The 25995-nt window shown below is 44.8% G+C and overlaps 1 protein-coding gene across 2 annotated transcripts in view; it reads right to left on the bottom strand.

Annotated features, from left to right (window-relative positions):
- Positions 1-1382: 1382 nt before the first annotated feature.
- The window catches only part of NECTIN1 (nectin cell adhesion molecule 1), a 1024691-nt gene continuing 1000078 nt past the window's right edge, over positions 1383-25995 (bottom strand). Inside the window, exon 9 of one of the 2 annotated variants that reach the window (XM_069614350.1) lies at positions 1383-4067. In XM_069614350.1, the coding sequence (XP_069470451.1) occupies positions 3846-4067 (222 nt within the window). In that variant the 3' untranslated portion in view covers positions 1383-3845. The remainder of the gene's footprint in view (positions 4068-25995) is intronic. The other variant, XM_069614352.1, reaches the window with a different exon arrangement.

Below are 25995 nucleotides of genomic sequence, written 5' to 3'. Positions count from 1 at the left end.
TAAGCACTAGGGCAAACATTGCCGTTGTGCAAAAAAGATACATGTTCACTCCATTACTGCACCAGGACAAAGTTTGCCCTGATGAAAAAACACTTCAGAAATGTATCTTTTTGCACTATGGCATTTTTTTGCCCTGGTGCTTATACCATGCCAAACTGCACTTGTCATGGTGAAATAGTTTTCTAATATGTGCAAGTGTTTTTTTAAAAATAGGGCAAACTTTGCCCTAGTACTAATACCGTCCAAACTTTGCACCTGCATCGGTGCAAAGTTTCTGTAATCTGGCCGCAGGTGTGCAGTGTGCTAAATAGACACCAGGAGAATTCCCTGACATTTAGACAAGTTCAAACACGGCAGGGCTGGGGCCGGGTCCGTCACACGCCATGTCGTCAGAGTATTTACAGCTTAGGCCATCGCTGCTTCTCAGTGCAGTGGAAGTAGCTTCTTGTCATGTAGGGAGAGTGTATTTTTATTCAACTACATATGTTGGACAATGAAATTCAAAATCTATGAAATATGTTTTCACGTTTTAAAAAGAAAATCTAGCTATCGCACTGTATGGAATCTCTCACCCCATGGAAATGTACATTTCTTTGATGCCTGGTTTGGGGTTTGGGGTGTGGGGTACCTTGCAGGACACCCTGCTCTAACGCCTGCATGCCCTCTGTGGCACGGATGCCTCTGGGAAGAGGACTTTCAGGTCTTGGGGTGGGAGTGGCAGGGCCTTGGCTTTTAAATTTTGACTCATGGTATTGGATTGGCAACCATCCTATGTCAAACATGCCCCCCATGTTTGCAGGGAGGGGTATTAAGCTTTCATCTCATAGCTAATCAGACCGGGGATGCCAACACATCGCGCAGTGACAGATCCCACCAATCAGAAAACACTCGGCTGGTCCCTCCTCTTCAGACACCAGATTAAGTGAATCATTCGCCAATCAAGCAATCTCGGTGGATAATCAATTTGAGACCTGCAATCCTACTTTGACCTCATCAACATGGTGGCAAAGCGCTTGAAGTGGTCCATGGTGAACTGTAGACCTTTACAATGCGCCTAGAAAGAGTGGTGTCATGGTCCATCAAGGCGATCTGTTTAGTTCAACCTCTACTCTTCTTTCCTTTGCTGTTCACTAATATTGTTACTGTTATTAGTACTCAGCAGGGGCGTGGCTTCGACCTCCCAGTCAGTGAGGACGGTCCGAACGGGGACTTAATCACATGGTAAAGCCCTTGCTCCGAACCTCCTCAGAGCTCGAGGCTGCCATTTCCCCTGCCGGATACCAGGTAAGTGAGCACTCCCCCGCGTCCCCTTCCCCTCAATCCCACCCCTATTTTCCACACTCCCACCCCTCTTTTCCACATTCCGCCCCCCCAACACCCACCCCACTTAACTGATGCTGCTGGCTCTTTCGCCGGATCCGGGAACATGAGTGTTCCTGGCACGTCACAGACCCGGCAATTGGCGACATACAAAGTGAGAAGGCACTACATGTAGTACCCTGCTCCCCGATCCATGGAGGTCATCTTTTTTGTAGGTTTTTTAAAGTTGTGAAATAGCGAACACTTTGTTTCCCAAATAAAAAAATATAAAATCAATTAGTACCCCGGTACAACCTGCTGGGGTACTAATAGCAATATTACCCTACAAAGTGGGGCATTACCTGACCAGGTAATTTCCCAGGCTTTCGTTAAAGCCCTAGCAAACTGTCCCGTGGCATTTCCTGGACCAGTAATGCCCCTCCTCTCAGGCGATATTGCTTAATTATTTATTTTTGTGGGAGAATGTATTTGGTGAAAAAATCTCCTGTCAGCAGATGACTTCCAGTCGCCATCTCCTCCCAGGCCTGGATATCAAGAGTGTCAGAATTTGGACTGCCCCTGTCTAGATCATTTAAAGGGCCAAGTGTGTAGGGATGAAACTTCGAGGATTATGCTCTCCAGAGAAGAAGGATGAAAAAGCCTTGGAACATTTTCCGTGAAGCTCCATTAAGTTTCTGGAAGAGGTCGGCTTTCGTGTTAAAGTTGTGTCGACAAAGGCCACCCGGTAGGATAAACTTTGCCTCAGGTTTTCTCCCATAAGCAACCTCTAGCTGAGTGGCTACTGTCTGACAGTCAGCTTCGGCAGTAGAATCTTGGATAGGTGTCCCTCTCTGTAGACTGTTAATTCTAAGGTTAAGCTATTATAAGCCCAGCAGTCTCTCTCCTGAGATTCCCAAAGTCTTTATTGTCTTCAACTCTATAATACAAGTGTGCACAGATCACGGATATGGATTTAAAAACTCAGTGATACTCCCATTGTATTTTGGGGGGCAACATGGATGATGAATTGTAAGCAGATTGTTTCAGTTTTTTCTTGAGATACTTCCAAAGATCACCAGGGAACTCTCTTTCAAGATTCTAAATAGATGGGGGTCTTTGTCTTAAGCAGCCATGCCACCAGCACAAAGCCAACATCTCTGTGGTGTAATCAGTATGGGGCAGCATATATTGTTGTACAGTGATGTCATCAAATGTGAGACTAGTGTGATAATACAGTATTTTATGTCATCTAAATTTAGATGGTGGATTCTGTGATGTCATCGGTTGTGACACATTGTGTATGTACTGTGAGGTCTTCAGCAAGATGTCCTGTTAACGAGAACTCGATATAAATGGAAAGTTTGTTCATCTTCGGCAAGGCAATGGTTTTCTTGGCAAGAGAAGGTCAAGGGGTTTCCAAATAAGGGATCATTTAGTGGAGTTTAGAGAAAGATGGAAGACTTCAAAAGTATGTTCTCCCCAATACCAGACTCTTCCCTAACTCAGTGCAATATCCCCAAACCAATCAGACCAGAAAAAGCCCACATTAAGAATTGACTTTCAAAGTCAAGGGTCAAAACCTGAAATTAAAATCCACACATTGTATAAGACAATGAGTGAAGAAAACTAGGCAGCTAGAACCACAGAAAGAGGCAAAGCAGTGCGAGCTTGAAGACCAAAAAGCAGGGCTAGAGAGAGGAGACCACATGAGAGGAGGTTTCCACAGCCAGAACAAGATGCCACTGTGCCCAGAGCTGCAGTACACAGATTATGTCAGGAGATGCTGGCATTTAAAAGACAAGTCAGTGCCCAGGCTGTCAGATGCCAGAATTAGGAATGTGAACATGAGAAGATAGAACACTGATTTGGAGACCCGGCTCTAGAACCATTAGGACATGGGGGACAACAACTCAGTGCACAACCTGGCCGAAACCAGCACCCACTCTAGAAAGACATATGACCAAGGCAGGACATCTCAATGCCCAGAAGAGGAACATATCTAGAACTCTGGAAGTGAAAGTTCGATTGGCAGGTTCGAGGATCCCGCACTTGGGACATTGAGCTAATTGTCAGTAGGAGCCAGATCCAGTACATCGAAAAACACAATCTTGGTGGGAGGAGTAGACATGGAAGTCTAGAAACATATTTGTCCATTTGTAAGAAGACAGCACCCAGGGCAAGCTGTAGTCATTTGTGAGGGGGCAATAATCATGACGTCTTACGACAGTGTCCCCATCGGAGTACAACATCCAGGACTTGACAAGTCAGGGTCTTTTAGGGAACACGTCTCCATAACAACTAGAGAACCAGTGCCTTGTTGGGAGGAACTCAGCACCCAGAGCAGTAAAAGTCAGTGCCTGATTGGGTGATCCTCAAACCAGGATAGGGAAAGTCACTGCCTGATTGGGTGAATCCTGGAACCAGGATAGGAAAGGTCAATGACTGATTGGGTGGATCCTTGAACCAAGAATCAGTTATTTAGTGCCTGCTTGGTTGTGGCTCACGGTAAGGTTCTGGGCTGTCCCCACTTTCTGCTGCTTTCGAATCTACACGTACTGCTCTTTGGGACAGATGTAAGGTGCTCTGGATCCTGGAGGTGGGTAGCAGAAGGGGGCGTTGCCCGCCCGGCGAGGATAAGGGTGCTGGGGCTGGTATGACGAGGGAGCGTAGGCAGGATGTAGCTGTGCCAGATAGTCCTCGTCATGGGCACACCGATGGCTCAGATATTCACCCGCATCTGGGAGCTCCTTGCAGCGGGCACCGAAGGTCTACGGAGAGAAAGAGGAAAGAGTTAGGAGAGGCCATTGTCTCTGGGACACCTGCCACATTTCGCTGGAAAACTTGTGTTCCTCTGCTCAGATATCAGTAGGCTCAGGCAAGCCCAGCATTAGGTGGTATAAACATTTCAAATGAAAAGGGTCTTTGCCTTATCCCTCCCCACTCGAATATACCCCTGAATTTTGAGTGGAACCGTCTAAGGGGTTTTATAGGTGAGTGCTTAAGATCACAGCCCCTTGTAATGCAAGAGATAAGAAATATTCCCCATAATTTACACACCTTGTACCCCTGACTACCTTTATCTAAGCACCTCACTCCGGACTCAGGACAAAAGCAGAAGCATTGTGCATCCAAAACCCGCTGGTGAACCAACACTTTGAGTGCCACAAGCTAAACACCTTTGAATGACACCTTTTTCAATAAGCCAAACCTGAATAAGATCGACTTAAAAAATATGTGTTAGGGGAGAGGCTAAAGCCTACACAAAAAAATACATATCAAATTAGGAGGAGCGGAAGAAGTAGAACATTCAAAGTAGGGGATGTGTGGGGTGCGGAGCCCATATGCCGGGATCTGCGACCTTAGCGCTCCAGATGTGTTGGACTGCAACTCCCATCAGCCATAGTTAGCATAGTCAAGGGTGAGGGATCATGGGAGTTGTAGTCCAACACATCTGGAGAGCTAAAGTTTGCAGACCACTGCCATACAGGGAAAAACTTAATAAAAAATGGCATGGGCAAAAAGTGACCAAATCCGGCTGGTGTTCTTGAGAAAGATGTTTTCACAAGCACTACTATCATGTAGAGGCATCGGACGCTACAAACATTACCAGAGTCCTAAAAGGTAAATCGATTCAAGACTATCATGGTGAAGACCTAAACCTAAACTACTACCCCAAGCGGGCGCCCCAGCCATTCAAGGTTGCTCAGAAAGTGGGCTGAACCTCACAGCATAAGCCTGTGTTCCGAGCAACCTTGGAGCTGCCGCCACCCGGCCCACCATGGCACCATTTGTTCCTCCCTCACCCGCCATCCCTGCTTCTCGCCTCTCGCGCTCTCTTCGCCCCACTAACCTGAGGAGGTTGCGGTGCCACAGCACTGCAGCACCACATCTCTCAAGCCTGATGGCTGAAATGGAAGAGGGGCTCTGATTGAAAGAACGGGTTGCATGCTCGTCATGACTCATTTGTTCAAATAATTAAATGGCTATTACCAGCACAGGATGTATACCGGGTTGCTAACAGCCATCATGACGAGTTTCCCCCAGCCATACCGGGTCGTTACTTCCTGCGGCCCGTGTTGAAGGCCCTCGCAACAGGCCGCGGACTGTTACATACTGGTGCTGCCATGGGTGTAGTATTATTGATACATTGGGGCACACTTGAAGTAAAACCATTACCAGGAAAACCCCAACTTTGAACTATCATGTCATGCATGCGGTACGGGGAGGACCCTCCTACTACCTGCCCTAACCCTGCACAAAATGCATCCTATGCCTTTGAGGTAGATAAACACACAGTAACATCAAATCTTGTGATGTAGAAGGTGTGCAGTGTTATTGCTGAGCTGTCTTCAGAGAGTTAGCGGCTCAATTACCACTATAAATCAGCCTCTGCTGCATTATAAATGTCTTAGCCAAGTGTGCCTTCAGCCACTTGATTTGTAAGTAATATGTATGATCTTGAAGCGTTTTGTTGCACTCAGATCCCATTAAAACATGCATTGGCAACCCCAACCATTTTGACTTGTGCATAGATATTAGTCATTTGTCAGGCACAGAAAGCATATGCCGAGTTACTCACAGCAATGTCCAGATGTTTGCTTCTTGTGCCCAGGTAGCACTGTAATCACAGTGGCTGGAAAATACAGATCCCACCCCTACACAAAAGTCAAAACTGTTGGCTTTGCAAATGCATTTTTATAATTAGAGGGATGCCTTTCATGTACCATGCACCCAGCGACTGCAAGATGATAAAGGCGATAAGGCCGGCAGCATTCTTCTATACCGACCATCACAGATGCCAACTCTCATTACTGGCTAATATGGCCTGATATGGCCTGCATCACACAGCATTGGCAAAACAAAACAAAAGAGGCGATGGCTGAAAGGTTTAGAAATAATTCGAACTCCTGGCATTGCTCTGAGCAAACCTCCAGACCATTGTTCTTCGCCTGATAAGACATTTAGAAAAGGAGAAAGACAATATGTAAATCATGCTTGGTCCCACCCAAAAAGGGGCAGTCCAACCCGAACCTGTTAGCCACATCACTTCTGCACGAGACCACAAGCATCCCCAAACATGTTTCGGCCTTATTGGGCATCATCAGTGAGGAGTAGCTTGGCGTTCTAGGCACAGCAGGCACATGACCCACGTCTGGGCATACCCACCCTACTGAAAAGATTATGAACAGATTTTTATTGCGGCACTGGTTTAATGAGTTGTATTGAATTTGGTTCATCACCAAGGACCCCGGATCTACACTATTATTTTGCCTAATTGGTTTTTGTATTCAAACCAACACAAATAATCCCTAGCACTAACAAAACATGTGACAAGCCTGATGAAGGCTCAGACAGTAGGCAATCAAGTCGAAACTAGCCAACTCAATATGGAATTAACATGTATACTTTAATTAAAGCTAATTAGAAAACGTGTATTCAAATTCCACAAAGCTGTCTGCTAAGTTGTGCAGTCTGCAGTACGCGCAGAGCTCCTTAGCAGTGTTTGGTGAAGCCTTGTATTTAGCGGAAAGCAACTTTGCTGAGGCTCCTCCTCCAACAGTTCAAAGCCTCACTACCGTCTGCGTAGCAGCCGCAAAGTTGTCCACTAACTTGTGCTGTCTGCAGTCCACAGTTAGCATCAAATTGTGATATCCGTGGAGGATCAGACTGTTAAGCATATCAAAAACGGCTTTCCTTGCTTCTTTAATTTGCATTTCTACATCCCACAGTTTCTGCTTCTTCAGGTTGACGCTGCCTCTGCCGGATTATGGCCGAAAGCTGAAATGTGCAGAAACACTCTATTTATGATCTCTGTAGTGGGGCAAAGGGAAGAGAGGGCATTGATATTTCACTGTTAGACGCTTCGGCTGCCATGAATCTCGCTATGGAAACATTGTTACCTTGGTCGTCAGCAGAAGCGGCAGACTCTGGTTCTCTTCCCATTACTGAATATTGTGAGAAGACCGATGAAACGGTGACTGAAATTTCAGGTTTTGAAACTGCAACGAAGAGTACGAAATTGACCACAAAATCTATTGCGACTTATTTTACTTCTTTATCTCTGAAGCTAGTTACCGGTAGACAAGTTCCAACAATACCAGGAACTTTTAACCCATTTGAGATTGCAAACACCTTTATCTCTCAGCTGCCGGCAGTCTCTGATCGGGAGCTGCTGGCGGTGGCTGAGTCTGTGATGTGAAATTGGAGGAGATGGACTTCTATTTAAATACCTCCCTGATTTTCTCGGAAGCTGGAGACTCAGACTCATCAGATACCTCCTATGTTTCCATGCCTGCCCCACTGAAACAGAATCACCTATCTACTATGATAAATAAAATGGATCGAACGGAAACAACAAAAGTGGGAGCGCAAGAACCAATTCTTAGTGAATTGAATCAGGTTTTGTGCGCAATGATGTCTATAGTGGAAACTCTGCAGCACAAAGTCAAAACAAACTCGGGCGTGCTTAATCTTATATGGGTTAAATTAAATACCACACATGCTGGAGGAGCCTTGTTACCAGGGCAGAGACCATTACTTTAAACCCCTTTAGGGTAGCTATCTGTTCAAATAACACTGAACCGAAACATTTCTTAAGAATGGAGCAGTCTGTAGAAGGGGGTTCTATTTGTCTCGCTAAGGATATGGTTGGTGTTGACAAAGTAAATGAAAGGGGGTGGGAGAAGAGCTGGCAAGGATCCGTGCCCTGGCCCGCCCAAGAATCCCCCCAAAAAACATAGTCAAACAGCTTAAGAAGACAAAAAAATAGGAAACTTCAGAAGTCGTCTAATGCAAGCACTAGAACATGTTTTAGTCATTGTTGTGTGGTAAAATGTAGCTCCTGAATGTCAGAAATAAAGAGGCCCTGCCAGGCCAGGATTTAAGAGTGAAGCTGGCTGGTGCTAGCCCTTGGAAAATGCAGGTCTGTCCAAAACACTTCTTTTTCCAACTTGAGGCCAAGTGACATGGAAAGAAATGGGCCTAGTTAAATTCTACTAAAATAGACAAGTGCACAAGTGGAAAAAGACACTTACTTTTCACAAATGAACTGACGTTTAAATGGAAAGGCCGACTTGGAATATTAAAGAGGACATCGGTTTCCCATGGTAAATGACCTATGCGTGGACAATACTGAAGGGATTCTAATGTTGTTTCAACTGTTATATTAAAGAAATACATTACACCTGGACAGATTTAAAAACTGCAGCAGTGTACCTGGGATGAAAAGAAATAGTTGCACATTTGGAAGCTAAAAAGGAGGAATAATTCCTTTTCAATTCAGAAATAATATCGAATGGTCGACTGTTTTTATCCATTTATAAGAGACTTGATTTCAGCCTAGTAAAATGACATTTGTAAGAGAGAGACCTATTTCGTTTGGTGTAGATTTGAATACTGCTTCCTTATGTAACTATGGCCTATCTGTGTGGATAAAGTGAACGTATTTCTGTTTATACAGTATGTAAAGAAAAATTGGATTTATGAACAAGAGGCCTACATGTAATCCAAAATACAACATGTTAAACATACAGTGCCAACGGAAAATGTTATTCCTTTAGGAACATGCAGGTCATTGGCTGTGGTTGTTTTTCAACATTGTGCTGCTAGGTATCTGGAATTGTGATCCTGTCCTTTCGGGGGCTGGGTTCACCAAGTCAACCAGCCTGTAAGTTCAGTAAAAATATAAAGGAATACAAAGTCAGAGATCTATACTATGGGTGATGTAGATAAAGCCAACCGGCAGAAGTGAACTTAGGGTTAAATATTCACATAAAAAGTTAATTAGCTCTGAACAAAAACCCTTTGAAAATCTGAACTCAAAACCTTTGTCTAAGGACCTCAGGAGAAGAAGATCTGGTTGTCAAGATAAATGCTAAAATATACAAAGAAGTAGATTGATAGTATGGGATGTACAGACAACATGACCAAAATAAATGAGCTTTCAGGTCAGGCTCCACAAAAAAAGTGCATTAAGCTCCCAAGCAAGGCCCTTTGAAGCCAAGAAGGGAAAAGGTTAAGATAAACGTAGATAAACCAGATGGCTGGTCACATTTTGCTAGGGAAATGGAAACTGCTTGGGTCTGATTTGAATGTGAAACTGGGGGCCATGTTATGCCCTGCCATTGATTAAACATTGAACACATGTTTCCTAAATAAAAAGAGCAATGTGTGTCCTATCGAGCCCACCATGGGTTAAATATAACAGGGATGAAAATTCCATTGGGACCATGTAATATCAACATTTTTGTGATGCATATAATTCAAAATCTGATCAAAATTATGAGTCTCCAATGTTTAGCTATTTTGGTGCAGCACAAACTGTGAAAAATGGTAGCTCTGCCCAGGAAGGGCGTGCCGAAATAAAATTAGTATTGCCTGACCTGCCATAAAATATGCAATTCAAAAATATCTATATTCATGTGGTTATCTGAAAGATTAAGGGAGTTGGCACATTCAGAGATTTTTCAGAACACAACATGTACAATTCCCTGTCATTTTAAAATGATGTATCCTTTCTCCTCCCTCAGCCTACATTATACACTCCTCTCCATTCCTGGTCCTATTAGCAGGTAGGGGTTGTGGGGGGGGGGAGTTGAAGGGGGTGAGCTTGCTGTGGCAGAACATGGTGTGAGCTGCCTACCAAAAGAGGGTCCTAAAAATCTGGCGAGCCTACTGAGCAAATAGCAGAGAGCTCACATGTAAGTAGATATCCCAAAGCCATCAATTGTGTGGGGAGCCACCTGCCTTTATTTATTTCCGTTAGTCAATAAAGGGGGGGTGAATTTGGGTAGGCCCTTCGCACAAGGTATTAAATCTAATTTAAATGATTTCCTTATAGAAAACCAGCATCTCTGTTAAAATTAAATTGTGTTGGGAACTGACTGCCTTAATTCTTTTCATTAAATTGTGGGGGAGAGGGGGAAACTGTGTAGACTCTTAGCACATTTGATTAAAATAAATAAATTAATTCCCATATAGAAAATCACATTATTAGTGCTGTTTGAATTCAAAACTAACAAAGCTCATGCCTAGTGTGTTAGAGCCGGTATAGCCCATAACGACTTGGTTGACTGTTTTCTGAAACCCTTGACTTCTGTACAGAAGGGGAGGGGGTCCTGAATCCCACAAGAATTAATCCACAAAACACTGCGTATCAAGTCAGTGTGGAGGGTGCAAAACAAAATCTCCCATTCATTTGAAATCAGAATGACAAAGCATTGCATCTCCATCTTGCCAAAACAAAATGTCCCCTCTGTTCTCATTTACTCTGATCAGAATGTTCAGGTATTGTTTGTGATTTGAATGTGTGTTGAAAAACGATTTCCCCATCCTAGCCCCTTTTCCCAACTGTGCCTTTCAAATGAAAGTGTAAAAACAAATGTTCCCATTGATGCCCTTGCCTCCCAAGACCAGAATGTCAAAGCATTGACTGTCCTTTGAATGTGTGTTGCAAAACTGTTTTTCATTGTATTGTGAATGGGTTTCTTGATTATATTGAGATTAAACTTGTTGTAAATTGTGACTGCATGTTTCAAAATTGTACCTCTGTTGTTTTAATAACAGTGTTGTTGGTTTGATATTGGGTGTTGCCACAGCATTGGTGGATCATATTGGTGGCTGATATTGGTGGCTGGTCTTTCGTGTTAAACCTTAAATAAATAAATATTCTTACTATACACCGGCCTGGTTCCTAGTCCATTGGTGACACAGGGGATTTGTTGGGGATGGGTGCGAGATGGGTTGGAGGCCTCACCAAAGTGAATCCAGAATAAAAAACTCTTTTTTGTGCGCCACCTTGCTTGGGGGGAAATTAACTCCCTCAGTTGAGTGTGACTACCTAATAAACTGCGACATTGTCCTTGCTGGCGAAAGACTAGGTGAACAATAAAGTACCCCTTGAGAAAGACTCTAAAGGCGATAGTACGGGGGAATGCAGTGGTGGGAATTTGACGCAGGTGGATGACATACTGATTATTGAGACAGGGTCTTCAATGCCGATTAGGGGAATTAGAGACTCAGCAGCTCAAACATGTCAGCTCTGGAATAACCAAACTCAATGTGATCTTATGAAATCCAAATTAGCAGGTACAGAATGTGGGGAGACGATCAAGAGGGTTATATGTTTGGAGGATGGAAACCCAGATTTTGTTAACAATGTGAAATGGGGCCCTCAGCCAGTGTGTATCTTACCAGGGGAGGAGTTGAGATCAAATGCATCTGTGATTCATAACGAGGGGGAAGTGATTTTTAAATTAACTGAGAATGCTCAAAGCCATAGTAATGGGGAGAAACATTCTATTAATCATCTGGTTCAAATAGATTTTGAAAATTGGCCTCTACTAAACCTTCCCCTCCACAAAGATTAAGATTGGTATCTGGTAGGAGCAAAAGGACCTGATTATTGGGAGCAGTACTCGAAAATAAAAGGAGGAAATATTCTCAAGGTTGTAAGGCCTGTAATGGGGGTGAAGAATTAATGACTGTATCAAAATAAAAATAAAAATATCAATAACATGGGGTGGAAATTGAAGCTGACAGGCCTACTACCTGAGAGTAGACACACTGTAATTAATTGCTCGAGTATTCTTCCCCTCCTAGCAGACGTTCCCTCATTAAGAGCACTTTCTACTAAGGAATTAGATTGTGTTAAGTTTTTTTTACCCTATAAGAACAGATGTGGCAATTGTGATATGTCTTTCAAAAATAGAATATGAGCTGATCCTTAAAGAATCCCGTTATATTTGTCAATATGGATATGACATTTGTCCTTTAAATAATATTGTTTTATATGGTGCAGCAGGAGAGTATGAGATTAACGTGGATGACAGAAATTCTGAATTGAAAACATTATTGAGTCGAGATGAGACTGAGGTTGCTTATCGTCAGCTAAAAGGGGGGAGACTGGGCAGGTAAATGCGGTTGAAGACTGGTCTTGGTGGCTCGTTCACTAAATGGGTAGCACCTCTTCTCCTGTGGCCAGTGATCAACTTTCCCTGCAGGTCTTGTCATGGTACAGCCGTCGGAATTCTAATGTATTTATGAACATGATATTAGGGACGATTTTACAAGAATTCCCAATTGTCTTTTTACAGGAAACCTGGCTTACGGATCCACTGGTTTTTGATGGCTATATGACTAGTTGCCAGGATGCTGTGAAGGAGGTGTGGGGACGACCATCGGGTGGGTTGCTTACCCTAATTAACACCTCATATGGTATTGAGAATGTTCATCATACTCAGGTGGGGAAGGGCATTTTGGTTGTTTAGGGCATTTTAGGGGAGAAAGGGGCAAACATTAAAATGCTGCTAGTCTATGTTTACTGGCATCAGCTATTTTGTAGTGTTGATGAGACCCTTACTCTGTTGACAGCATTTATTTCGGGTTGGTTAGCTGAACAAGGTGAGTGCATGATTATCCTGGGTGGAGATCTTAATTCAAATTGTTTAGATCAAGTTAGTAGTGGCGATAATGAGAATGGTGGTAATAGCACTGTTAAAAACAAACATGGTGCTAAGTGGGCCAACTGTTTTGAGAACTTGGACCAGCATAGGTTAAATGGAACCATCAGCGGGGACCTGTCTAGGGGCTGAGATACTTCATTCTGGATTACATGCATGTTAAAGCATGGTCATACTTGGTTCATAGATCCTTTGATATCATACCGTGTGAGTAGAGTGACCATCGAAATGATCTTGGCCGAATTTCAAATCCCACGGAGAAAACACAGAGATAAGGTGATATTTGAGCTAAGCGTTAGCCCGGGGTGTAACCGGGTCAGCTGAAATAAACATAAGTTGTCTATTTTATCTGATAAAATGACTGCAGTTATGGCCAATACTTCTCTCGACTGGAAGTTGAATACATTCAATACAAATAATTAAGACTATTTCCTGGAACATATTTTTAGCGGTGTAGTGTCAAAGTTTCTCCCTGCTCCCTGCAGACATCTCCATCAATTTGATAAGGAGGTGAAAGCACAGAAATAGCTATTAAGAGTAAAAAAAAGGCCATTAAGAGCAGGCTTGTAAATGAACAATTTGCTAGCACTGTAGTGATAAAAGCAGTAAAACAAACATCCCGCAGTTGGAAACACATGCATCGAGCAAATTGAATACAGAGAGATGCCAAAATCATGTTGGGATCTTTATGGAATACAAATACTGCATCAAACTGATGCACTATTTAATCAGATTGGGGAGGATCAATGTGAGGGTTTTTTTAACTCAATTGCTGGGAAAAAATGGATGTGGAAAGTAAGATGTGGATTTGAGAGAGTGATAAAGATGATTGGTACCAGGACATCAGCAAGGAGACAATACTTGCGGTAATTCGCAATATCAGCAATTCCAGAGCCCTGGGACCTAATGGACTAGCCAATCTGCTCTTTAAAGAAGATCCTTCCACTTGGGCATCTATTTTGGCATCATTCTTTTTAGGCAAATTGTGGATTCACAGATTATTCCGGTTACATGGCATACTGCGTACATCATCCCAATATTTAAGAAAGAGAATAGCAATTATCCAAAGAATTACAGGCTTATTTCCATCCTAGATGCTGAGAGCAAGGGTTTTGCAGACCTGCTGTTACGACATCTACAGGCCAGGGCACTAAAAACGAGGGGTATTAAAAAATGGCAGACTGGATTTCGTAGAAATCACTGCACCTTCCTAAATGGTCTGCTTCTGGGGATAGTCCAGAAATTTGGAAGTGGAGTGGAAGGGCGAAAGCTACTCATGTAGTGACTATCGACCTAACCTCCATGTTCGACAAGGTAAATAGGAACCTGATCTGGCAAAAACTGTTGGGGTTAACGATAGCTGTGGGTGTTAATGGCCCTCCCTGCCGTCTCAAACATTCAGGTTTGATTGAATTAAACGGGAACTTGTCACAAAACATGTCAACCTTTACTGGAGTAAGACAGGGTTGCATTCTTGCTTCCTGTCTATTTAATGTGTATATCTCAAACGTTTGAGAGTCTCTGGTCCATTCTGTGTTTGTGTCACCTAAACTGAATGACGGGAAACTGATCTGGCTCTCCTATGCTGATGATTTCTATTTTTTTATTTAACTCCTGTGGCGTTACAAAGACTAATTAATGCCTTTGGAAAATACGCGCATGGAAACTCACTGTCCATAAACACTCTTAAGACAAAGGTAATTCAGTTTACCACAAAGAAGAAAGCCAGATCTCCAGCTTGGTGGTGTGGTACTCATTGACTGGAGACGGTTGATTGCTACATTTACTTGGGTTTTCAATATTTGGTAAAACCGGCTAAATCTTCTATGTGGGAACATTTATTAAGGAAATCCACTGCATTGGTGAACCAGACTATTAAGGTTGATGGCAAATATGGCACAATTTTCATCATTCTGGCCGTAAAATTCTATGAGGGGAATATTGTTCCCAAATTAACATAAGGCATAGAACTTCATGATATTTATAGTTTAGAGTTTTTTCCCGAAATTGAGGGGCATTTCTGGCGAAGAGTATTCAAATTGCCAAAAATCGTTCCCCATTGTCACGATTAGAAATGAATTGGGTATTTGGTTGTTAAGAAAAAGGGGATCATGGAAATGCTTTAATCTATTATATAAAGTTATTAAAGCAGTGGTAGGTAGCCTCTATTGGGACCTAAATGAGCCGATGAACCGTGGCTTTAGTCAGAGTGGTTTGTGCTCATTAAAGTCCCTGTGTGGATTTTGTTATGGCGCACTATTCGAAATTGGGTCTAGTCATGAAGAGCTACTTAACAGTCCAGACAGTGGGCCTCATCACGAGTTGGGCGCTATTAGCACTGGAGTTAATAGCCCTGTCAGGTGTATTGACCCATGTTTGAGTCATTAAGCTGCAATATTTGGTGCTGTGGGCTTAGAAAATCCAAGATGGCCAAAAAGCCCACATGTGCGCCAGAATCCAGGAGTGCGCACACCAAAATGGTCGCCTAACCTTCCACCCACCAGTGCGAGCGTGATGGGCCAGGGGTGCCATGAGTGGAATGTGTGCCAAAGGAAAAACAGCAGTGCCTGTTAGCTTAAAAAGCCCTTTGAAATCACCTTGGTTTCTCTGAATGCAAGCTAAAAATGCCTATGTCAAACATTGTAGGGTATTCAAAAATCTCACTGAACACCAGCAGACATTTGGCAGAATGAAGTTTTGTGTGCATACAAAATCTGGAAAGAAAAAGAGCCCAAAACAATGTTCATAACAAAACTGGCTGAGCTGTGGAGGTCAGCAGCTTAAGTTAAACTGAACTGAAAACCACTAAAATCGAAATGCTTAAATTAAATGAGGGACCTACTTTTGAGTGTCACATAGTTTGTAACTGTTGAAATGTCATAGTTTTGAACTTAGAATCAGCACTCTAGCTGCATGTGTAAAAATTGTCAGTTTGATTTAAATGTAGAAAACTGGGAACAAAAAGTGACATTTAGCTGAAACCTGGCTTAATGAAATTGGATTCTGCCTGACAACTACCCCCGACAGGAGTTGAAACTGGATCAACAGCTGTGTTCCCAGGCCTGGCTGCATTCTGATACCCCCACAAAAAGGAGGTGACACCTCTCTGATTGAATTACCTGGGGACTGCAGGAAACTGAACAATGGACTCAGGCAAATGTTATATTGGGGGGGGGGGGTGCGTAAAGTGGCTTCCTCTTGGGAGAAGTGGGAGGAGAATTGCCTGTGAGAGCCAGCTAAGCTTGGGGGAAGTGGATAAACCAGTTCTTCCACCATGTGATATGGGAAGCCACACCCCTTTTTGACCAGGGCATAAGTTAAAAAGAAAGATAACTCATAGTGCGGACTGGTCAAAATTATATAAGTAATATGATTATTCTTGTGATTTTTCTGTGCACGTTTTAAGAGGCGTTAGGACCCTGTGGTGTATTCTGGGGGGTTTGCTAGCGGAAAATAGGGTCTCACTCCAAATGTCTGCATGTTAAAAATCTGACACTTCATCAATTAATGTCCATACTCCTTGCGCACATGTGTGTAATTTTTGGTAAATGTCCGATATTGGTAAACCAGTCAAAAAGCGCAAAATGTTGTCATTTTTGAATGCAAGCCCCGAGGAAGATCAGAGGCGGACAAGCATGCACCATAAGGAATATATAATGTGTATATTGTAATTTCAACAAATTGTGTATCTGGGAAATATGTATTTGAATCAAATATAGATTTGTGGTCAAATTGACCAGGGGTGGATCCTCTGACCCATAAACAGACCTCATCATGATGACAATCCTTCCCCCAATCATGGAGAGGGGAGAATTGGGCCAATGACAAGTAGAGAGGGGCAGGCTCAGTTATGCCACGCATACACCCACTTCCAAAACACATAAAAAGAGACTTCTGGGACAGGTAGAGAGATTCAATTCCATTTTCTGCGGGACGCTCTGCCGGGAGACTCCAGACTTCACATCCATCAATCTTCAGAGACCAGAAATTTACTTCAGAACTTAAAGCAAGGGCCTAAACCCACAAACTGAGAACTCTTCTCAGCAGGCCTCAGTATCCTTAAAATCATTTGCAAACTATTCCACAGCCGGGCGGGCTGTCTGAATTCTGTGCCAAGAACCTTTGCCAGTACCCAGAAAGCAGTGTTACATGCAGAATCCACTTGATCTGGACCGGAAAGCAGAGCAGTATCCAGAACCAGAGGCCGCTGTATCCAGAGAGGCTAGACCAGCAGAGCAGACCAGACCCAGACCGCTGTGAGCAGAACCAGAGATCCGGATCACTGTGAGCAGAACCGGTGCCTGATTGACCTGCAGAGCAGAGAGAACCGCCGCTGGACGTGTTGACCAGATCCGTGACGAGGCCTATTTCAAATTTATATTGTGAGTACCTAGCAGAACTGTGCAGAACCAATCTCTTAGTTAAAATAATCTAATCCAAACTATTTTAACCTAAGTAGAACTGCCTCCTAGTAATAACGTCATCTGTCATTCTAAAGCTGCGAGCTGTCATCTGTCATTCTAAAGCTGCAAACTGTCACCTGTCATTTTGAGTTTTACTTTAAATCCGAAAATCTACCTTTATTAAATCGTCCGTATCTCTTGAACCGTTTGGGCTAGGAATGTGGTTTAACTTTCATTTTAAAGCTGTGATTCTAGGCTTTTCAACAAACCTAGTACCGATTTACGCACTCGCGAAATTTACCGCGATTTGCGATTTGGCTCAATTTCTCCACTTGTCAAAATAGCAGCTCCATTCTTTCCTTTGTTAAAATCCGTTTGCAACCTGGTAATAACTCATAGAGCATTGCTAAAGTGAGCCTGAACTAATACCAACAAGCATCTCTCACTCACCCTGAATCTCTAGAGGGAATTAAAATCAGTTAGCACATTTTCCCATCCATTGCCATCACATTTGAAAGCATTTTGGGCCTGTGTTTCAAACTTCTACCTGTTTCTTCTAAGCTTGCTGGGGGGGAACTGAAATCCGTATTGTATTTGATTGTATTCCTGAAGACTGCGTGTGTTACTTCCATCTCCTTGCATTGCATATAGGGGGGGGGGTGAATTGCCACCAAGGGAAAAGTGAACATATTATCTCTTGAGAAACCATATCAGTTTATTTTCTGTACTGCATTTATTCCACCTTGCATTTCCTTGAAACCATAAAGCATTTCAGCTACCTCATCCTCTATACTACTCCTAAGTTATCAAGTGTACCACTGTAACATTACCCATTGTGGATCCACATCATATGTCTCAGTGTACTATCAGATATTAATTTATTATAAAAGTGTGATATATATATATATTGTTTAATTTTTCAAATTAAACTTTTAATTTGCAAAACAAACCTACTTCTTGGCTCAGTGGGGTCAGGGGGATTCTAAGAGAGGGGTGTTATATAAGGGTTGTCATCCAGAGTACATGAACTGGACCTAAAAATATATCAATAAGGGTTTCCCTCAGCATCCCAGACTAGGCATTGACTTAGCTGTAGTGTTGTAGTGAAGCCGCTTAACAAAGTGGGGGCTCGTAGCCGGAGATTCTGGGTTAGATCTATCACTTGTGCAGATTAATACAGTGTGCTAACTGACAGGAGACATACATCCGGTCGGATCACCATGCTGTGTTACGCTGTAAAGCACTCCTCAAAGGAACGCTCTAAGGAAACGGTCTGTTTTGCAAAAATAAAATACAAACTTCTGTAAGTCAGGAAGGAACTCAAATTTCAGAGTGACGACACTGGTAGACATCAAAATAGCCAGAGAGCACTTCTTACATAAGCTATTTGTGAGAGGTGAGTGGACTCATCAGGACCAAACGGTCTGGTTGCAGGCAATCGCGCAACAGGTCACTGAAACAGGGTCAGATAAATGGAGAGATCAGGGTCCCCTAAATGTGGCCCTGAGTGAACTATATATGGCCCCTAAAGCCAAAGATGAACATAATAAGATTGCCAGGATAGCAGCATATTTGTACCTATATATGGGAGCCATGCAGGACAAATGTGCTGAAGGCCAAGATCTGGCAAATAGGCAACAGATGGCATTTGAGAAGGCCCAATCTGATCTGGACTCTTCTGAGCAGAGGCTGCTCAGGAGCCAGGAGTCAGAAAATGACAGCAGACAGTACATCACTAAAATAAAGGAGGATATGGATGTGCTGCAACAGGAAAAGGCGGACCAGGATACCAGATTTCTGGCCTTGCTGAAGGAGTACCAAGAAGGTTTGGACTCCCTACTGCAGAGCCAGAAAAAGCTGGAGCAACAGTTAGACTTGAATAGGGCATGTGCTGAGCAGGTAGTCACCCTGCAAAGCCACCTAGATAGGGAGAAGGCAGAGAGCAATAAACTGATTTTGAAAGACCTGGATACCCAGGCAGAGTTTGATCAGGAGCGCCAGAAAGCTGGTGCCTTCCAAAGGCAAAGGGACGACCTGGCGGCACAGATGCAGGCTCTTAGTCAGGAAAGGGATACCTTAGGCCAGGAAGTCTGCCACTTAAAAAGGAAAATGGAAGAAAATCACCTGGCCCTACAGGGACTCGGTGGCCTCCAGAAAGAACACCAGAACTTGTTAGAGCACACCAGGAGGGTGGAGGATGCTCTGGCAAGACAGGAGCAGGCCAATAGGGACACAGCTCAGGAGGTAACCCTCCTGCAGCAAAGACTGGCCCAGTACTCCAGGACCAATCAGGAGGCACAGAGAGAGAATGAGGCTCTCTGCCAGCACAATGATAGGCTCCAGCAACAGGTAGCGATGCAGGAGAGACTGATAGAGTCTAGTAAGGCCTTAACTGAGGAACTGAAAGCGCAGGCTCTTGCATTGCAACAGGGAACAGGGGCGGATAGAGACGAGGTTCGCTGGGAAAGAGAAACTCCTGAGCATAATCTCAGGAGCCCTAGTACCAGAGGCCTTCACCTCTCCCAGTCCCTGGACTCTGCCACCCCCATGTCCCCTCGCGCACATGAGCCCAGGGCCACGGGGATGGCAGATTACTATCCAGCTAGAAGTATGGGGCTCATAGGCCAGTACCTCCCAGGAATGGATGGACGGGCATCCGGGTATGGGCACCCAAGCATGGTGCAATTTAGTGGGGAACCCCAGGAGAGTAGGCCCATTAAGGGCATCCTGAAAACCTCTGCCCAGTTAGGTCATGGGGGGGTACCCATCAAATCCTGCAGCAGGGAGGGATCTGAAGACTCCTCTGAGCATTACAGGACACAGGAGACCAGGTCCCCAGATTCTGGAAGCCATTCCCAGGCTCGCAGAATCTGGGAAAACCTGGAAGATCAGACGGGCACCTCTGGGAGCAGTGCTTGTGAGTCAGAGGATGAATGGACCAAGTTTACCCGAACCAAAAAGGCCAATAAGGCAAAAAAGGCCTTGCTTAAGGACCCATTAAAACAAATAAAGGCAAAAAGGAGTGTCATCAGGCCTTATCATAAGAACGCCAAGTATTCTGTTTGGGAACACTTGGAGCTCTATGAGCAAATGATGGAGACTTTCCATTTGAAGGACAGCAGTAGCTGCATCCAGTACGTCAAATGGACCTTCTCACCAGAATACTCCAGCTTCTTTGCGGGGCTGGAGGATCAAAACCATTCAAGGTGGTCCACATACAGGGTGGCCATCTTGAAAAAATTTTCTGTGCACAGGAATCCTCAAGAGGCTCGCAAGGCAGCCTACAATTTGCAATGTGGGGGGGATCAGGCCCCACAAGAGTTTGTGCAAGAATTAAAGCGTGCTTTTGCGCAGACCACCAGAAGGGTGCGCACGGATAGCAGAGAATGTATCAATACGTTTTTCCTTGCCTTACCCAAATACATAATGACCCAGCTCGTGAGAGATTGTCATGAGAAAAGATCTTTAGACTGGGTCATTGAACAGCTATCCGGATCTATGAGGTGCAGCAGCCCATCGAAAATAAAAATAATGCGCAGAAAAACCCCAAAACCAACAGCACCCCTGCTGCTGCCAATGTGGCAGAGGTAAAGGTCACCCCCGTTTTGGATTTGGAGATGGGGGAGCCTTAAACCCTACCTGCACCAAATAATTCACAGCCCAGAAGGCCTTTGGGCCAGTCACAGGCAGGGAGTCGAGGAGGTAGTCCCACAAATGGGGTCCACCGCTCCCCTGATTATGTAAGTCCCCACTACAAGGGAAAAACAACCAATCCTGGGTTATGTGTGGACTCCTCCAGCCCAAGGGGGGGGGATCCAGCCAAGCACCTGACCCAGGGAACTTCCCTCCCAACTTCCCACAGGAGGGCAGAAATTCCCCAAACACTGGGCAGAACTTTTTTCCCAGGTATCCACCCAATTTCCAACCCCAAAACCATCCGTCCTTCTTTCCCCAATTCCCTGAGCCCAGACAACCTAATCCGGGAGAGGGGAGGCCAAGGGTGGAGGGGTACCCAAATCTTCCCAACCCAGGGTATTACCAGAGAAGGGATAGCTCCCCTTCCCGGGATCAGCCCAGGGGAGAAAACAGGACCCCGTATCAGCCTGAGCGGGTTTCGCAGTTAGAGCGCCAGGTCCAAAATATGGCAAGGGATCTGGGTCACATACTGAGGGCTCAACAGAACCCTCAGATGAGCATGCCACCGCAGAATGCCCGAAACTATGGACCTGGTACTCCAGAACAATGACGGGGGCAGCACCCCGATAACCCACCGGTTCCCAGGGAGGAGGCACGAGGGGAAGTGGGGTGTAAAGCCTTGGAGGAAGCTCCCTTCCTAACTTGTAAACAGCCCCTGGAAAACCAGGAACCGGAAACAAAATCTCTTGCCCCTGAAAGTCTGCCACCCAAGGAGCAGATGGGGGGTAGGAGAAACAAAGGACCCAAACAGGCCCACTTTGTGGAGGAGGTACAGGTCTTCCAATTTGAGGGAGAGGGATCCTCAGAAGATCCTGGGAAAAGGATCTTCTCCTTCAGAGATGGGGGAACCCCTCCCAAGGAAAAATGGGTCCCAAGGGATGCCAATTCAGACTGGGAAGATGTGGAGACTGAGCTGCCGCCGCCCATCATCTCATCCCAGAACTGAAAATACCAAAATCCCATGGGTGAAACCCATCCTGATGACTGCCTCCAAAAAGGGGGGGGGGCGGCCCCAAACCCGAAACCATTTCCAGTTGCCAACTTTTTCTTTCAGATTCCCCAGGCTCTCCACAGAATTCTGCCCAAATCCCTTCGCTAGCAATGTCCAAAACCAGAAAGTTAGCCCACCAGTTGTCCAAAAATGTGCATTATCTGTGCCCCCTTGAGGAGAAGGAGGGAAAATATTATGCCTCGGTACAAGTACAGGGGCAGGGTACAATTTTGGCACTGGTGGACACTGGATCCCAAGCTACACTTCTGTCCAAATGGGCCTTTGATGAACTAAATGCAGGAAGGGGGGGAGAATTACTGTATTCCTCTCACCTATTTTCCTGGACAACTGCAGAACTTTGACGGGAAGGAAATTCCTGTCGAGGGAACTGCAGATTTGGACATCAAAATTGGGCGACACAAGGAGAAACACCCGGTCAGAGTAGTGACTACAGAGGGCACCCCTTGTTTACTAGGGAATGACCTCCTGAGAAGGTTGTCACCCCTAATAGATTGCGTAAACAAGGTCCTCTGGACCCAGACTAGCCGACCAATAAAATTAAAACAGAGTGTCAACCATGTTAGTTTAAACAGCACCTGCCACATGGTTGAACAAAAATCTGACCAAGTAGAATTTCACTTCCAGAACAACCAAATTCCAGACGTGACAGTAATAGCAGTAGGACAACAGACTGGTGATGGGGAAACCTCTCTATTTCTGAAAATCAACCTTCCTTCCAGTTTAGGGTGGTATTCCACACTGGAAGGAAACACTCAGAAATTCGTTACCAATCCACAATCAGACACTCCCACTCCTATAGTCCAGAAAGATGTGAAATCAGCTCAGAGCCTGGCTGATATTCAGCAAATTGGAGAGCAGTTGTTCATCCCTGTTCAGTTAAATGATGGGAAGGACTCTGTTCTCGCTCAAGTGTGTGTGAACAACGGTAAGAGCTTCATCAGCGAAGCCATGTTCCACCAACTCCCAAAAGATCCAGCCATTCCCACATTAAAACTGATAGACAAATGGGAAATGGACCTGGAAGCACCCAATTCCAAACATCTCCTGCCAAGCAGGTGTATGCTCAAAATCTCCATTGGCAACAAGAGCATAGTCCATAATTGTTGGGTCGTGCGAGACGTCACTGCCGCCTTTTACTTAGGCAGTGACATTCTCAATCGCTTTGCCATTAGTTTGGACCTAATAAACTTCAAAGCTTGGTCCCGATTAGCGGATAATCCCATGGGGTTTGATGATCAAGAAAAAGTATTTAGGTCAGCTCAATTGCTACCTTATGCAGTTGAAAGTCAGCTTAAAGAGGAAGTCACCATCCCAGAAAGGACCCGACAATTCTCCCTGGAAGTGAAAGTTAAAAGATGACAAAAATTGAAAAACCCTGATGCTTCTATACATCTAAATGCTTCTCTCCAACAGCAAGGGTTGGGGGTAAACCCAACACCATTAGTCAACATAGAACATGACACCATTTCAATAGAGGTGGATAACAGCGACTTAAAGAGTATTACTCTAGCCGGAGGCTCCATTATTGGAATGGCGGTTGATGACCGACATTTCTCCATTGACTTAGGGAATGAACTGATAGGACCGATCCCCAAGGACTGTTTTGACAGTGACAGTGAGGACAATACAACTCCAGACAGGATTTTCAGCCGGCATGGGGGGAACTTCCTGCCTGGTGTACACTTCTTGCCCTTATGGTAAGGAAGATGTGACTTGTGACTTCAGGAGGGATGAGGTGATTTTCCAGGTCCATGAGGGCTGCCTTTTCCACCTGAAGCCTCCAGTCCAAATCAGCACTCTGACCAGGGACGTCTCCACACAGCTGGAGGAGGCCGCTGAAATAGCCAAACCAGAAGTCTTTCCAGGCTTCAGGCAGATGGTGGAAGAGAGGGTCAACCTAGCTGATGCCTGCGTGACTCTGGAACAGAAGCAAAAGTTGAAACAAGTTTTCTTGGATTTCCAAGATCTCTTTGCGGTAGACTCATATGACTGTGGTCGCACCGACATCCACACCACAACAATTCCCACAGACCCTGGAATGACTCCAGTGTTTGTGAAGCAATATTGTTTGCCTCTCGCATCCATGGAGTCCCTTATTGAAATAATTAAGAACCTTGAGTCCCGGGGAATAATCCGTCCAGTACACAGCACCTTCAATAATCCGGTGCTGGGAATATTGAAGCCAAACGGCCAGTGGAGATTCTGCGCCGACCTTAGGGAGCTCAACAAACGGGTCCATACTTCCCGATCGCCTCTGCCCTACATTGACCAAGGGCTGGCCCAGATTCAGGGGTCACAGGTATTCACTGCAATAGACCTGACCAATGGATACTGGACCGTGCCTGTCAGTAGGGAGGATCAATACAAACTGGCTTTTACCTTTGGGGGCCAGCGGTACACCTGGACCCGGACTCCCTTCAGAAACCTCAACTCCGGCAATGAATTCAACATTTTCTTACATAAGGCCATGCCCGACCTGGGTGCGAGGGGTAACCTGGCTTATGTAGATGATGTCCTCATCAAAAGTTCATCTGTGGAGGAACACATAGCGGAGATCCGTTATGTTCTGACGCAGTTGAGGGCCGCCGGAGCAAAACTTTTCTTTCAGAAAGCACAGTGGTTTAGAACCCGTGTTAATTTCTTGGGGAATGAGATTACTCCTCAGGGTCTCTTTCCCCAGGAAAAGAAAGTGGAAGCACTTCAGAAACTGAAAGACCCCACGACTCTGTGGGAACTAAGGAGCCTCCTTGGACTGACTAATTACAGCAGAAAGTTCATTGAAGGCTACGCAGAGATCACTAGACCCCTGATTCATCTCTTGAAGGGGGGGGGGTCAAGTGGGAATGGGGTCCAGAACAATCCGAGGCAGTAAGACAACTCAAGAGAAGCCTCTCACAAGCGCCTTGCCTAACTTACCCTGTCAGAAACAAGGAGTTCTTCCTGGAGACAGGGTTCTCTAATACGTGCTTGACGGCAGTATTATACCAAAAGCATGACAAGGTCAATAAAGTAATCTCCTATGCGAGCAAAACTTTATCCTCTGTGGAGGAAAAATTCAACGATTGTGAGAAGGCACTCCTGGCAACGGTGTGGGCATTGAAGAATTACCGCCCGTTCATCCAGGGGGAACACATCATAGTGGAGACTCCACACCAGCCTCTGCAATACCTCCAAAGTGACAGAATCCGGGCCGGAAATGTGGGTAATTCCCGAATTACTTCCTGGATTCTGTCAATGCAAGGCTTTCCTGTGGAGGTCAGATATGGCCAAAACAAGATGAGTCCCCTCGCGCAAGGTCTGGCTGACTTGCATGATAGTGCCAGAGAAAACTGTCTTGAGGACGAAAGTCTAAAAATCAAGGACAACATGGAGGCATACCTTAATTCCCCACACAAAATCTTTGAAGAAGACAAGTGTGAGGGAATGCCCACTGTCTATGTGGATGGATGCTCGTACCATGTTGACAACAACGGGGAGAAAGAACTGGTGGCCTGCGTAGGGAATGCATGGGTGAATGAGTCCCCAGAACCCTCCGCTGGATACAAAATTGGTCCCCGATGTAGTCAGGTGGCAGAATTGATGGCTGTGCATCAGGCTATCCTCACTGCTGTCCAACATCAACTCCACAAACTGGTCATAATCACAGATTCGGATTATGTTCAGAACGGGTTCGTGGAGCACCTTGTTAATTGGAAAACCAGAGGCATGTTATGTGCTAATAACAAACCCCTGAAACATGGGAAGCTAATCCAAAATATTGATGATCTGGTCACATCGAATGGGATGACCATCTACAGGAAAAAGATCAAGGGTCATTCCAAAGTAGAGGGACCAGACAAAACTGGAAATGACTTAGCTGATCAGCTGGCCAAAACCGGGGCCATCCAAGGGGATCTAATAGAAATAGAGTCCCTGTTGGGGGAAATCCAGGTCACTGCTATTACTAGGTCCCAGACAAATGCTCACAATGATCTCTCAACTGCACAATAGAGTAAGGAGACCCCTGATGCTGATTTGATTACAGCTCAGAAGGGGGATGCAATAATTGGTAAGTTTTACCAACACATTGAGGACCCTGAGAACTTTCCCCTGACGGAAACCGATTACATTGGGAAAGGGGACCTAA

Source organism: Ambystoma mexicanum, chromosome 9 (genome assembly GCF_040938575.1).
Source record: "Ambystoma mexicanum isolate Mex_15411 chromosome 9, UKY_AmexF1_1, whole genome shotgun sequence".
Taxonomy (NCBI): Eukaryota; Metazoa; Chordata; class Amphibia; order Caudata; family Ambystomatidae; genus Ambystoma; species Ambystoma mexicanum.
Note: the sequence above shows the minus strand (reverse complement) of the source record. Positions and strands in the feature narration are given on the sequence as shown.